At 38.7% G+C, this 16,264-nt stretch overlaps 1 protein-coding gene across 1 annotated transcript in view; it reads left to right on the top strand.

The window, feature by feature from the left end:
* Positions 1-16,264, top strand: part of LOC132977394 (CUB and sushi domain-containing protein 1-like) — a 455,723-nt gene that overhangs the window by 303,685 nt on the left and 135,774 nt on the right. The window contains exons 15-22 of the mRNA XM_061041929.1: positions 508-648; positions 4,849-4,970; positions 5,336-5,408; positions 6,753-6,891; positions 8,404-8,591; positions 8,773-8,961; positions 14,572-14,688; positions 14,785-15,000. Of these exons, the coding sequence (XP_060897912.1) occupies positions 508-648; positions 4,849-4,970; positions 5,336-5,408; positions 6,753-6,891; positions 8,404-8,591; positions 8,773-8,961; positions 14,572-14,688; positions 14,785-15,000 (1,185 nt within the window). The remainder of the gene's footprint in view (positions 1-507; positions 649-4,848; positions 4,971-5,335; positions 5,409-6,752; positions 6,892-8,403; positions 8,592-8,772; positions 8,962-14,571; positions 14,689-14,784; positions 15,001-16,264) is intronic.

The raw sequence follows: 16,264 nt of genomic DNA, 5'->3' as shown, positions 1-16,264 counted from the left end.
TATTTTTATTTTATTCCTAATTTTATTTATATCTTATCTTAAATGTCCTAAATGGTGGAATGCAGATAAAGTTTTTTTTTCTTCAGACAAAATAAGAATTAAATAACAATTTTGGAGACAAATCTGCAAAAACCCATCTTTATTGGAAGAATGAGGAATTGGGTGTTTTCAGTGGATGTAAAACCAGATCAAAAGTGTGGAAAAGATGTCTAACCTTATCAAGAAGTAAGTTATCCTTCTGTAGCTTGAGGAAAAGACGTGAGTTCAGAACGACTTTTTGAGTTCAACAGTTTAATTCACTGCTGTCGTTTAAACCTCCCACAGTGCCATTGGGAAGTTGAAGCAATACATATCTTGAGGTCTCACAGGTTGGTTTGTTTTCAAACTTTACAGGAGTCCTCTACTTTTCACAAGTGTGTCCTTGGCCTAATGTGATACAGACACAATTTGATAAACACCATTTAATAATTTCTCTAAAAGATTGCTTTAAACTTTGTTCTCTTCTAGGCCTGTCTGAGCCAACAACTTTCGGGACGTTCTCAGGAAAAGATGTCCCATCACAGATCGCCTCAAACGGACACATCATGAGACTGGAATTTCAATCTGATCACTCCAATACGGGAAAAGGCTTCAATATCAGCTACACCAGTAAGTGCTTCCTGCACCGTACCTCTTCCTCTTTCTTTGTATGCTATCTGTTTCTAATTGTCTGTCTGTACTTTAGATTTTATGAGGTGTACATTTTGAGCTTTTCCTCGATCATAAATTTTCCTTCCAAAACATTTACTTACGTAATTCCATCACCATACAAAGTCATCGATGTAAGCATCAGTTGCACATACACTAATAATCCTGCTGCTGCATTCATGCATTTAGTTTGCAGCAAATTCTCCACCAACCCTGTCAAAAAGATTTGTGTAAAGCTTCCCTGGAATTGTATCTCTATCTTGGAACGTTTGCTTGTATGCAGACCATCTCAGTCTTTATTTTACGGTTCCTGTTTAAGTTTGTTTCATCACTTTTTTTAAATCTAAATTAAACTTGCACCCTAAATATGTTTGAAAGATGCTATGAATCTTCGCTCATTTGTCCACTATACTATACTATATTGACCCCTTTTTTTCACAATGCATGATGTACATATTTATATTTTTAATTTGTTTAGCATCTTGTGTCAGATGCACAGAATTTGGTTCTACACATGTCTGGCATAGAGTTTGAAGAGAGGATTCTTGAATACTATACAGATAATTCCAAAGAAGCTTGAATCTATGTGAAAGTTATTCAACAACAACAAAATAACAGCGGTACATGAGAAGCAGAATTTTCACGTCACCTTCTCATAATGGATAGGAGGAGTACTGTTGTACTGAATCCAGAACATTTGCAGTATCCAGTATTACAATGAATGGAGATGGTATTAATATTTACCCCTCCAGAGATATATGTAAAGTATTATTCCTGCTGTGCTATTACTGTTGTTTTTATACTTTTCCCAATTTCCCAAGACAAAACTGGCTGGTTAATCACAACATAGTCACTAAGATAATCAATCACTTTTTTAATGGCCCTGAACACCAGGCTCATCGACTCCAAGCTAGTGTATCCAAGGATTCAAGGAAGGATGAACCAGAATATTCAGGGATTCAGTTTTCTGTTGGAGTGCCACATGAGAGCAGCACTTTAGATTTCACATCTCTGGTCGTCTTGGCATCGCTGTTCAGCTGCATATATAACAGGAGGCTATAAAAGGCACTTTTTAGCATCTATGTCTGCCTACTGAAGCTTATTAGTTCACTCATTTCCCAAATATCTGGGTTTGAAGGGTTTCAGGCACGTAATTGAAGTATCAGCTGACATCTCATAATATGCACTAAAGGCCATTGGAGCACACATATTAAACGCAGTAATTGGTCAGGTTGGAAAGGTCTCATTATATAAAACCTAAAATGGAATAATCCTATGATGATTAATACAACACCTATATGAATACTGAGAAAGTTCACTTTCCTAGGCTCGACTAGTTCTGCCTGACTGATCATCTGATTCCATGTCTTAAACATGCTTAGCCTTAGTTAAGCCTGTCCCATTGTCAGCTTTGAACCTGACTACTGCAGCCTGTGTATTTATCTGCTCTGAGCTGAACCGGCTCTGCATCAGTGACTCTGATTAATTCTCTGGGATCTCCATGTGGTTTTGCACCATTTCACACACTGCCTCCCAATGACCTTGCCTCTGACTCTTTCCAAGAGATGCCTTTTTACAAAAGCAGATACTTAATAATCCTCTTCTAGTATCACGGCATTGATTAAAAAAAAATGCATATTCATGACAACATATTCTTTTTTAGACTAATCTTAATACAAACGAGATGTAGTTTGAATTTAAGGCAGTAGTCACTCTAAATCAATTCTGAAGATAAGATAAGATAATTCTCACACACAGAAATCCCCTTTAACTTCACCTGTGTATGGACATAATATATAGTAAATGGTAAATGGACTTGAGCTTATAATACACCACATGTCACACTTATCCATTCACAAACTTATGGCAGAGGTTTTTATGTAAAGTGACCATCAGAAGTAACTAATCCTATTCATACACATTCATAGACTGCCGGCGAAGCAGCTGGAGTCATTCGGGGTTAAGTGTCTTGCCCAAGGACACGGCGGACATGTTGCTGCAGCAGCCTGGGTTTGAACCCTGAACCTTCCTGTTGAGAGACAACCGACTCTACCCACTGAGCCACAGTGATAAAGACACATAATGAACACCTATATTCTTAAATTAAAAAAATGACAGGAAAGGGATTTTTGAGGATGTAGTGTGTTTGATCACACATTTTGCTTCAAGAAAATCTAAAGTTCCTGTACTTTTTCTGTAAATAGGCAGAAATAATTTTCTGTCACAGACTTTCAGGAACTTTAATATAAATTTAGTTTCATTTTCTTTGATTAGACATACATAACCTCAAACAGACGACAACAAAACAACATGACAGTACATGTTGACACTAGAACAAACATGTGATGCACGAATACACACTACATCATTAGTTACGTTTTTAAGTCCTAAACATATTGTGTCATCTGCAATTATTAAAACCATTTTTAAATAGTTCTCTTATGTTCTCAAGTTAATTGTGAGTCTCAAAATGTGATATTAGTGGATTGGATACAAGTCGGATACAAGGATCCTGAAATATTTTCCCAGCTTGATCCCAATTCATTCCAGAATTGTGTTCTATATCGCTAATAGTATCAACTATTCCTTCCATACATAGAAGATCAAAAAATATAACTTTACATGCAAGATTGTGCAATTATGCACAAAGGGTATTGCATTGAGGCCCAAAGGCCGATCAGAGAGAAGATCATTCGTGATTATTTGACTTTGAGTTGTTTGTAAATTGATCCTTTAAGGTCTGTGGGTACCATGTGGACTGATTGCCTTCAGTGTTGTGACTGCTGCCGGACAGGGGACCAAACTAGATCTTCAGTCACCTCCACATTGACTGTGCTTAAACCTTTGAATTAAAGCAAAAACAACAAGCAGTACTTTGCTCTTTTAGTTTATGTTTTCCTGCAGAGCCACATCCCGGTGTATGATGACCCGGTCCAACACAAAACACTCAGTCAGTCTCTGGGGAGTAACCAAGATACAAGACAATAATAGAAAGCACATAAAAAAAGACTCTTCAACCCTTTACAATGTCACATGATGAGCACACAAAGGCACACACTGTACAATGCCCTGACATGAAGATATGGCTTCATAAACAGAGAAATGTTCAACACATTGCTGTCAAAAATGTAGAGGTCATCGTTTTCTCTCTCTCTCTCTGTCTCTCTCAGTCTCTCCGACCAAATCCTATTATTAAGATATTTATTTTTTATTTTCTAGTCTCTCAAATCAAATCATGTTGATCTCCGTCTGTCCCTCTGACTCAGGCTTCTTATTTGTTTCATTTTAAAAAAAAATTGTATTCTCACTCAACCTTGTCTCGCACTTTTTGTCCAAAAATAATCACAGCAATCTTCTCCCGTCCCTGAGCCAACACGCACAGTTAGATTTCTTTGTGTATGTGTTTTCTCTCCTTAATACACATGATGATAGACTTGTGTTCTCTTTTCATTCAGCCCAACTTCTCTCTACCACTTTTTACTTCATCAGACGAGAAGGTTATGTCCTACTTAAAACATGTATACAGCCTGTGTTGGCCCTAAATACACTTTTAAACAAAATGCACATTACATGCAAATGCAATTACTCCCGTCCAATAGTGTGTGTTATAGAGGTGCACATTCATTGTGTTGGTGTACCTGCCCTTTCCTCCTTTGCTCTTGTGTTTTCTCTCTCTACCCTGCTTCTGTCTCAGCTCTCATTTCTTCTCCATCAGTAGCTAATCAACCCGAGACATGTCCAATCACCGGCTGTGGGCTCTGGCCGGGATCAGGTTAATCTCTGGAATAAGGATAACATAAGCTAAACATGACAGGGTAGAATCCCCCTGAAGATAATTCCATTCCCATATTTCCATATCAGTGGAGACGTCACATTTGCTGACAGTAATGCAGCACTGTTTTTTTTTTCTCTCTTGTGGAACACATTTAACAATATTAAATAAATAGAAACTCCTGGGGGAGTTGAAATATCTGTATGTACCCTGAACCTCTCTTCCTATTAATATGAGTGTGTTTAATAGACTGAAGGTACAATCAGTCAGCATCTCTTTGTTCTCTTGTTGATAATGTTTCTATCGCTGCTCGTTCTGATCCAAAGTTTCCCTTTGTCTCATACGGATCATTTCATTTAAACTTTGCTTTCATTGTTGTCTCCCTGTAGCCTTTGGTCAAAATGAATGTCATGACCCTGGAGTTCCTGTCAATGGTCAAAGGTATGGTGACCAGTTTCAGCTCGGCAGCTCTGTGGCTTTTCGCTGTGATCAAGGCTTCATCAGGACACAGGTAAACTTCCTTCACCGACTATAAAGGGGTATTTACTTACAGTAAAGGCAGTATTGGTATTGGTAATGGAAAAAGGTGTAGTATCACCAACATGCCTATTTATGTTCTTTAATGTATGGAGCTAAAATGTGACACTTTTTTTTGACGAGGTATGGTATCCTAATCTTTATATATTGTGTCCTGTTATAAATTATCTTTCAGTTTGTCTATTTAGGCGTCCCCTCTGGCTAAAGCGCCACTTTTATCCACTTTCTGATTTCGTAGCATACATGTGTATCAATGGTAGTCTATTTCATAAACAGCTAAAAACTCCCCCAGGAGCTTTCAAGTAGATAACATGATTTCATACATTGATGTATTTGCAGGGGTCTGATCAGGTGACTTGCATCATCCACGATGGAAATGTTGTTTGGTCTGCGGCTGTACCTCGCTGTGAAGGTAAACAGACATACAAAGCGTGTTTACTGGGTGCAATGTGTATTCATTCCAAATGTTCCCCTTGACAGCACATAAAGTGACAAAGCATTTAACTGTTTGACTCCTTGAATGTGCTAGAATTTGTATAAAACTCCCACTTCTAATTGCTTTAGCCTCCAGCATCCCCACACAGGCATTCAGCCTGTGAGAAAAATGAGAGTGGCACAAGTTCTGCTGGAAACGCATCCAAAGAGAAACATTTATCATTATTTTCAGACTCTAATTTACAAAGATGTATCCATGGTGTGCAGATAAGCTAATATGTGTGAGTCATAATGCGAGGACAGTGAATGTGAGGCTATTGCAACACTTTAGAACAGCTAATGGAAACCATTGGCTTGTGAATCTCTTCGTTTCCCTTCCATGATGACGGCCTTGTCTAAATGACATTTTCAAACGTTGACTCTTGTTCATAAATGGGATGGAAGAAACACTCAAACTGAAAAGAGCTGATGCATTTTTAAATTTTACACGAGTAAATATTATTCCTGTCGATGGACAGGAAATCATATTAATGTCTTATTTCTTGGACGACTTTGTCTTGTGCATCCCATCCAGGAGCACCACCGCTTCAGTATACACAGAATGGCTAAAAGAGAAGTCATTTTCTTTTTGCTGGCCGAAAGTCTGGAGTTATGAGAGCAATCAAAAGGGCAAAGGTATTAGCTAGAGAGAAGAAAAGGAGAGGAAACTCAGTTAAAGATAGGCCATTGCGAGTATTGTTAGAAAAAAGAAAGCAATGGATCATATGCAGGTCATGAACTCCATGTCTCAAAAGGTGTTCAAGGCTGTGACTGTGCGTGCTGCAGGACAGCCCTGAAAGGGAAAAGAAAGGAATCCAAACTCAGCCAGAGCTAATTCCTGCAATTTAAGAGGCCATAATAGAGATTTTTTGGTCTCTAAGTGTTTGATATAAATTAGTGTCAAGGTGTGCCAGATTTGCCGCCTGCAGCCTTCTGAGCTGCAGCAGAATGAGGAGCTTTCACTGCCTTATTTGACACATAAATATACTTGATTTCCACTTTAAATTAGCATGCTATAATTATTTTTGCCTTTTCAAACATGAGCTACTCAAAGTTGTTTGCTGTAGCACAAGGTTGGCACAGCATATTTCATGAAAGGAAATGTATGTATGAAATCATGAAATTCAGAAAGGATTAGAGTGCTAAAATAAATTGAACGGATGATGAATCTGCTAACTGGATGTAATGTGAACCTTGTGCTCGTGCCATAACACAGTTACAAGAGTAAGTGATTAAGTCCTCTCTTTCTCCTGTCGTTGTGTACGTGTTAATGTCCCTACAGCTCCATGTGGAGGCCACCTCACAGCTCCTACAGGTGTCCTGCTGTCGCCTGGATGGCCTTCCTTTTATAAAGACTCTCTCAACTGCCAGTGGGTGATTGAAGCACAGCCGGACCACGCTGTGAAGATACATTTTGACAGGTAACTGATTAAATTATGAAGGAGGAGACCATTTTTGTCTATTTTTGTTACCCTATGTATCCTACTCTGAAAGCCCGAACATAGGTCAGATGTTTTTGGGATTTGGATTACATAATCAACAAATATGCTGTTTTTGTACATGTGGATCAGTCAGGCTCTTTGTGGTCTTGGTCAGTCCTTCAGAAACATTATAACTGAGTCAGATATAAATGTAGTTGGTGAGTTACTGCTGCAGTAAATAATGAATGCTGGCTTTTTGCACTTTTTTTTTCTTCTGGAAACTAGCCACAAGCAGATGCAGCGTAGCCTGAAATTGCTATCAGTGAAATTTGTCTTTTTGGGAAGTGATGTAAAGGCCAAGTTATCTTCATCGCCTATGAGGCATTTAATTTGTGTATGCAAATGTCTGGGACGGAGGGAAGTTAATTGTTCAGCAGACTGGTCAGATATTCAGATATTCAGTCTGCGGTTGCATAGTCTTAGTGGTTCCCAGCTCCTTAGTTTCTATCTCAAAAGTTGAATCTTTTTTGTGATGTCCTTTTTTCTAAATCAGTTCTTACAGTGTTTAATAGTTTGTAAAATACCCAGCGGCCCTGAAACCACATCTGTAGGCAGATAATCAAACTGCATACTAGACTCTTAAGCTGTTTTTCACACATGCACAAGACTCCTGGAAATTTCTGAGCTGCATCTGTGAAGCTTAACTGCAGAATTTTGACCTGACTGTACCCAGATTTGATCCTGCCAGCACCCTAATAGAGCTTGCGTGTGAAGTCGGGGCGAGCTTTAGTTGAATGCAGCAGGAAACATTCAGGAAAATTCAACGCGAGGAAGCAGAAGGGGATGAAGACACACTGGTGCCCAACTGGTGTGATCTTGAAGCACATAATGAAGCTTCATACTCTTTTACTATATGCTCACCCGTACGTTCTTTTCCACTAGTTCATTGATTCTGTGAATTCTTCCAATCACAGGCAGAATTGATACAAAGGCAAAAAAGAGTCAAAATAGTGTCAAATTCACACGCTTAATTTGTCTTTTATCGTTGTGTCTTGCCTCCTGAGACACCCCCTCCTGTCCAGTTGTGAGGGAAAGTAATTCCTTACTTACAGTAAAGTAAAGGAATTACTTTCTGTCATTTTCCAGACATGTTCAGGAGTCTATGTGTGAATATGGCAGTAGTGAGATTTGAACTGTTGTTTAAGTGACGTGTAGCATGTTGCTGGACCCGTTATGAGTCTGTTGTTTTGTCGTCTGTGATTTCAATGGTGACTTAAATAAATAAATCAAACTGACCTGGTTGCAGAGTTCAGTTTAAATACAATGCTCATTACTTTAACTTTACTAGCTGCTGATTTCATAATAATGTTTGCATTTAGTTATAATTAATAAGTTGGGATTTGAGGTTGCATGCACATAAATTATGCATAACATCATAGAAATGTTACCTTTGAGTTTACTTGGTTGTTGTGTAATTTCTTTGATTTTTTTTTTGCCCGTCTGCCTGTCTAGGTTCCAGACTGAGGTTAACTATGACACATTAGAGATCAGAGACGGCCCCTCGGTCTCGTCTCCCCTGATCGGTGAATACCACGGCACCCAAGCGCCTCATTTCCTGATTTCTACATCCAACGTCCTGTTCCTGTTATTCACCACAGACAACAGCCGCTCTGCAGCTGGCTTCAGCATCAGATATGAAAGTAAGGCTGATTTACTGACGGATAAAACTGTCTGCTAGATACATGCTCATACACAGCAACGATATTTTGTTCACTGTTCGGGGAGTGTAAACCAGCTGCAGAGGGTTTAATAACCCATACACACATGTACACACACCCTCATGACTCTGTGCTATTTGTGCTCTTGTGTTGTGATTCTCAGGTGTGAAAATGGAGTCAGACTCTTGTCTTGATCCAGGGATCCCAGTCAATGGTCGTCGCCATGGCAGCAGCTTTTCCATTGGCTCGCGTGTCTCGTTTACATGTGACCTAGGATACACACTGAGTGATCAGGAGCCAATTGTTTGTGAGCAGAATCATCAGTGGAGTCACGCTCTTCCCAGTTGTGATGGTGAGAATCATTCTCTTTTGTCATTCTAGCTCTCTTGATGATCACCTATAGCCGACTGGAACCTTTTGTCTCCTGTTCCAGTATAATTTAGGAGGGGGTATATAATTATGTGAAGAACCAATTCACTAGCAGGAATATGTGTCACAGGGAGTTTGAATTCTTCAGATCATCCTGTTTCTTTTCCACAGAGGACAAAGCTGTTCCCCCCAGCATTATTTAAAACAGTGGGAAAAACAAGGCTTTTAAATACACCTGTCAAAATCTGCGCTAAATCCATTTGCTTGGCAAAGGAGGTAATCTTCTAAATCTGAGTGTAATCTTGGACAAAAATCAAACGGTTGATTATGTAAGATGTTTTTATATATTTTTTCTGACTAAATGCTGCAGCTTAAAAGGCACGCTTGTTTTTGTGGTACTTTATTTAAACTGGAAGTATGTGTGCATTATTTTTAAGGTTATTCCATCATATATTCAACAACTTATAATAATAATAGTAATATATTAGACTTATAAAGCGCTTTTCTAAATACTCAAAGATGCTTAACTTAGTACTCCTTTCACAGGTCTAAGGCTATCAGGACTACCACTTCTAGAATTATTCATACAGGCACCAAGCGTATGTCTTGAGATCATCTAAAGTTTACCCAAACATGCAAAGTATACTTGAATGTACAAGAGGCAGAGAAGTGAAGCCAAAAGAATAAGAGCTCCCCCTGCTGACTGGTCGCAGTATAGGTCATAAACCCCGCCTCCTCCATGTTAACAGATGAAACGAGGGGCAAACTTTAAAGGACCAATATGTTAATCTGACACCTAGTGTTTATAATGAGTACTGCAGTCCAAATTCAAAACATTGGAGAGAGCTGTCTGCCCCATCCCCTCCTCCTATGATCACGCAGGTGATGATTTATGGGGTTGGGTTTAGCTTTTCTGAGAAGTTGACTTTGAATTAGTTATTTGCTAGTTATTACGAAGAAAAATATTCAGAAATACTTAACAGTAAATTCACATCTGTCTTTTTGTAACTGAGTTTTGAATACTACACTTAGATCAAAAAAAAAAAAACACAAATCCTATCCACATGCTACAGGACTCAGGACAATGCAAAGCATGTATATTCTGCCACCGGGGGGCTCTCAATCAAAACAATAAAAAAAAGATGAAGTTGAGGCTAGCTTCCGTTTCCTTATGCAGCGATATTTGATTACATCCGGTGTTTCCATGGCTACTAAGAACATTAGTGTTTGTCATGGCTGACGCCCCAATAGACACGTCCCGTTACAACTTACAAATGACAGATTTCTCTGGCTTTGATAACTGTTGGACATATTTGAGGTAATGTAAGTATTCAACGAAAAAAAAAATATGCAACATAGGTTTATGAATATATTTTATTTTTTTATTAATTTAGATATATTAGTGTAACAATTCTACAAACTACACCTTTAAGGAAAGTGTGACATGCAAACAAACAAAATACTCCCCTGCTTCACAATTTCATTGACCTCTATGAATGATTTTCATTTTCCAGTGACACGCTGTCAGAGCTAGTTTGTTGAATTAAGTATTAAACAATAGAAAATTGACAAAACGTGTACAGGATTCAGTCAAAGCAGTTTTTAATTGTAGTCCATTTGTATCAACATTTGAGGGTAAAACACCTGAAGAATACAGCTTATTTCAACCCTTATAAGCAGTATGACTGCATCAATGCACACCTGCTACGAGGGGATTTTATAGTCCACTTCATTTTCCCACTAACTGGTTTGAGATGGCCCTGAACATGACGGCCCCCCTCTCTATGACCATAAAACCAGAAGTGGAGTGAACAGGGTGAAGTGTCTGGAAGTGCAGTGAGCCAAAGAGGAAGAGAAGGTAGAGAGGGAGTCGGTGCAGGTGTTCCCATCAGTAACTTCTTTCATCCACACAAAGATGTTACACAAATTAATTGTACAATCATCCCACTCCAGAGCACAAACTGCCATAATGGCCCAAGTTGGACATCCAGTGAAATCATACGGGTCAACAGGCTCTACTGAGACAGATGCTCGCAGGCCTTCTCACTCAGTCCACAGTTCGTGCTATCGAGGGAGATGAATACGCAGCATCTGGTTTGAGCTGCCAAATGAAAAGAATCCAATTTGAAAGCCAAAGTCAGGATGCCTCAAATTGAGTTCATACCGAGGCAATCTATCACACAGTATCTTCCATTTAACATAAGCAGTTTTTTAAACGGCCATGGTGACATTTTCAATTTTCAGCCATGCATGCCATCTCACCAGACAGCTGTCATATTACGAGACACGCTTTTTCAGAGAGGCACTTTTCTAAAAACAGCGTGAAAGCCTTGACTTGAATATAATATATAATAGTTCTCTTTTGGGGAAGATTCTGGCACTAGAATTGTGTCAAAGTAGGTTTCAGCACGACTCTATTCGATCACGCTACCTGCTCCGATCGTTTACTTAAAAAAAAAAAAAATTTTTTAAAAATTAACCATGGTCTTTTTTTTTTATCCTGCACATTTTGGCGCTTCAGGAGGAAAGCAGAGAAAAACCCACATGATACTTCCACTGAGAGTCCACTCAGCAAAGGTGTGGCCATGTTGCGTCAATTTCATGGAGAAGAGAAATCATTTTTAAAAACTCCCACAGCCGTACTCAAAATAAGCCATGCATGCACATTAACAACAATGATATTATTTACAGGGACCTCTCAAAGGCACAGTTAACATTTAAAGGAGCAAGCCGGAACTTTTTCCACCACCACCACACACACACACACACACACACACACACACACACACACACACACACACACACACACACACACACACACACACACACACACACTGCATTGCACAGCCACCAAAAGTCATTATTTTGATAATATCCTGTCAAAAAAACGACAACAACAAAATGAAATGTAGTCCTCCCGCAGGCATGCAGAGACCATTCCCTTCTCAGTGAAGCCACAGCGTCTGTTGGACCCAAACGGCTCATATTACTCGTGTAGGTCAGCTAAATCACCAAACAGATAATACAAAACACTGGCTGCTCTTTTATGTGTCAGGGAGAACAGTGAAGGGGTGCAGTGACATTTCAAAACTCGCAGCTGGTGCCAAGACAACAACTTGTTAAAAGTGGCCAAAGTCACAGTATCCTTTTTAAAAAAAAAAGAAATGGCATGGCATCCCTGGAGATAATTAAAGATAGAGAAGAAAGTGAAGGAGTACTCTGGTATAGCGCCTTTCTTTCTATTTACCTTCCCACTCTCTGAAAAATAAGTCATTTATCTCTCTGTATCTGTAGTGTCACACTTCTCGACGATGAAGTCTGCCAGGCGGTGATTTAAAACCTTTGTTTGACTCATGAATAGTCTTACTTTCCTTCACATTATTCTCTTTTTTCATTCATTTTTGTACACTTTCTCACACACATACATTAACAATCTGTCTCTGTCTTCTTCTTCTTCCACACGCACAGAGCAGTCATGCACACTGAAGTATGCGCTCTCACGCACAGCGGATACAGTATGCGCACACAGACACGCAAACATGCCTCCCTCTGCAAGGGTCATTTAGTCAGACAGTGTCCTAGTTTTAGCTGAATCCTGATGGGAGTTTTAAAAGGAAAAAAAACAAAAAAAAACGCTGGCTACTACAACACACATAAAGACGGCTCGTCACAGGGAGAACAGCTCTCATCACGGCTACTCAACTCAACTCTTGCCCCGTTGAAATGTAATATGGGATGAGATGCAGAGACAAAGATAGTGAGAGGCAAAAACAAAGGAGCCGTATACCAAAACAGACACTGCAGGGTGAAGAAGCTAGAGGAGCTGCAACATCTGTCTTCATAAAGTTAAAACAGTAATTGTACAAACCTTTAATTAAATACATCACCAAAGTGTTTATTTAATCAGCTGAGAGGGACTTTAGCGCAACAATACGTATATAAAGCTTTAACAATCAGTCAATAGGGACATTAGCAGCAAAGAAATGATTTTATTGTCTTGGACTCAGTTAATAGTCTCGGATGTGTGTTTCATAGGCGAGAAAAACACTCCTTTTTTATTTTCCATGCCAGTCGAGCACCTTGAAGCTCTTTAATTGAATTAAATTTAACCAAATTGAGCTGAATAGAAGTGAAAGGAATGGAGGCACAGCGAGAGAGAAACAAAGAGTCAATATATTATCTTAGTTCAACAGTCTCTAATGCACTGCAGGCCGTCTTTTGTTCTCCATTAAGTTACTATAGTCATTTCTTTTCTGCTCTATCCCAAATGAGTTAGTCCTGTTCTATACTGCTGCTCTATAGGATCCATGTGGAGGCTCTCTGTCTACTAATGCACACACCGATCTCCCACTGATTTTTAACAAACCACTCTCTCTCTTTATCCGTCACTCACTCCCTGCTCTGGTTCATTGTTTGTACATGAAGGAGGCTGTCTGGTCTTCACCCTTTAATCTCTCCCTCTAGCTCTATGTGGAGGCTGAACTAAGTTTTTATTTTTTTTAACTCTGCTGAAAGTTCTGTCAATTCTCTTAAGAGACATGCAATACATGTTGAATGTTATTCTGTTTCCTTTCAACTCAAGTTATGTTCCTCTTCCACTAATGTAAATATTCAATGATATATTTAACAGGACACGTTATAATTTGCTACCAAACTCTGCAGATTACACAATCAAAATCAATTTACGTTATTTTATACAACCTTTTTTTTAAACCAATAAGTCTTGAGATTGAAAGTCTCTTTCAAGGGGAGTCCTATCCAAGACAGGCAGAACAGTTAACAAAGCTTCTGTCAAACACTGATCACTCATACATACAACCTAATATAAGATATATGACAATCATACAATAAAAAGACAGAAAATAAAAAAAATAAAAGAACCACAATAATAAATGTATGAGGCATCTACAGCTACATGTGTCTGCCTCGAAGTTAATCAAACTCACCTCAAACTCATCCCAATGAAAACAGTTTCAGTCTCAGGACTGTTAGAAATTTGTTGCAAGTGACAGGAGAAGCAAAGGTTAATGCCTTTTTCCCCCGCTCAGTCTTGATCTTTAGAACAGACTGTAAGACTAGATCCTGGAACCGAAGATTGTAAGTCCCTGTACTCTTCTGATATTAATTAAAATAGAAGTTAAAATATAGGATTTTCTTGTTAATTTAAGGTTGTTGTTAGATTACAGACATAAATAATGTCTGCCTTTGATTTACTTAGTTAACCAAATTGCCATCTCTTGCATTTTTCTTGCAAATTGCAGGTTATGCACATTAAAAGAACAACACATTTAATTTATTTGCAGCCTGCATTGAAGAGTGGAAACTTAAATCAAGAAATCTGTTGCATACATCAATATTGTTGTTGGAGAATCAATTTGAATGTCTTAATGCGTGATGACGGCAGCGCTTCGTTACGACACTGTAACAGTATTACAGTCTGAAAAAAGCTCAAGTGGCCTCTCTCCAAACAAAATATGTCTCAATCTTTTAGTTTTTTGGCTTTGTCTTGACCTCAGTGTAAAAGGTTTTTACACTTGAATCTCATTTCTTTTGTCTTTCTTTGTCTTCTGTCTCTGTCACTTTGTCTCTGTAGCCCTCTGTGGAGGCTATGTCTACGGTAAAACGGGAACAATTCTGTCTCCTGGATTTCCTGACTTCTACCCGAATTCTCTTAACTGCACCTGGACTATAGAGGTGTCTCATGGGAAAGGTAAGATGACACTTCAGCAGAAATAATGGAAACACCAAATCATTTGCCTTGATATGTATAACCGGTCAATCCATCCATCCATTCATTCATTTCCAGGAGTCCATCTGGTTTTCCACACCTTCCATCTGGAGGAAAACCACGACTACCTGTCCATCATCGAAGACGGCAACTTCCAGGTTCCAGTGGCTCGACTCACGGGCTTGGTACTGCCCCCTAGTGTCAAAGCAGGACTCTTCGGGAACTTCAGCGCTCAGCTACGTTTCATATCGGATTTTTCCATGAGTTATGAAGGCTTTAATATAACTTTCTCAGGTAAGAACAGAAGCAGAGGTTTGTTTACATGGATGTAGCTGACAGAATACAATATTTTTAACAGTCAACATTATAACTGTTTTAAGCTGATATTGCAATTTTTATCAAAGATATATTGAGGTTAAAGCATGAAGATATTAGCTTACTGAGGACCTGCAGTTACTGCTTCTCTTCTAAGCTAGGCTAGTTCACTTTAAAGCCCCCATGAAACTGAACTTGGAGAGTATCTAAGTGCTGTGTCGTGCAGTAATTGAAACATGATAGACCCTAATCACAAATTAGAAGGCGGGACATAACATTGGGATTAAGTTGATTGGACCAATAAATTTAACAAATGCCTGAAGTGGCAAAATCTCAATAAATGAGGTTTGTCCTATTACCTCTCCAATATCTTCTTATTTTTTACCACTTGGAAGAAACCGGGACAGTTCATCAAACGCGCAGACTTGATCCAAAAGAAATCCAGTGAGAGTTGATGTTTAAAGTTGCTGGTAGTTTTATTGCAAATCTAAGTAAACCAAATATATGCAGTGGCTCAAATGACCTGAGAGAAATGCAGTGCCTATCATTTAACATGACTGCTGAGCCTGCGGTCATGTGCTGTGACCCGTCTTCCTCTCAGGTGAGCTCTGCGCATTTACTTACAGATGCGCACACAAAATGAATTACAAATAAAATGCAGAAAAAATTGACAAATTATGCAAATATAATTAACTCAAATGCGGCTCCTGCAACGCCCCTGAGTGCAGGATGAGTCATCATAAATTAAAAACGTTTTACAGGAAGAGAAAAACAGTTATTTGTCTCAGATAATGCTTTATTGAAATATGTTTTGAAGATAATGTCAGATAAATAAACATTTAACTTTGGATTAAAATCGGAAAAATATATTTTTCATGGGGGCTGCAAGTGGGAGTAGCTTATCTAATTTAATATTTTTCTCCAATATGATTTTATCAAGTTAATGTCATTCTCATTTTTTGAAGGTACCAGCAACACTGTATTAATTAGCTTAGGCTTTCTCACTAGTTAGCCATTAGCCAGAGTGCATATATGTCAGTCAGTCCTTTGGTTTTCTGATCGTACTACAAGCTTCTCTTCGATTAAAAAATACACATATACGAGGTACAAATGCCTTGAATTTAATTATGGTTCTTAATGAACAAGAACGTTTTTCTCTGGAGTAAAGTTCAGAACTCTCCATGGGCTGCAGAGCTTCATGCTGTCTTTGAAGAAGCGGATTTACAGTTTATCTATAGAAATA

This window comes from Labrus mixtus, chromosome 1, assembly GCF_963584025.1.
Source record: "Labrus mixtus chromosome 1, fLabMix1.1, whole genome shotgun sequence".
Lineage (NCBI taxonomy): Eukaryota > Metazoa > Chordata > Actinopteri > Labriformes > Labridae > Labrus > Labrus mixtus.
This window is presented reverse-complemented; position numbering and strand designations above follow the sequence as displayed.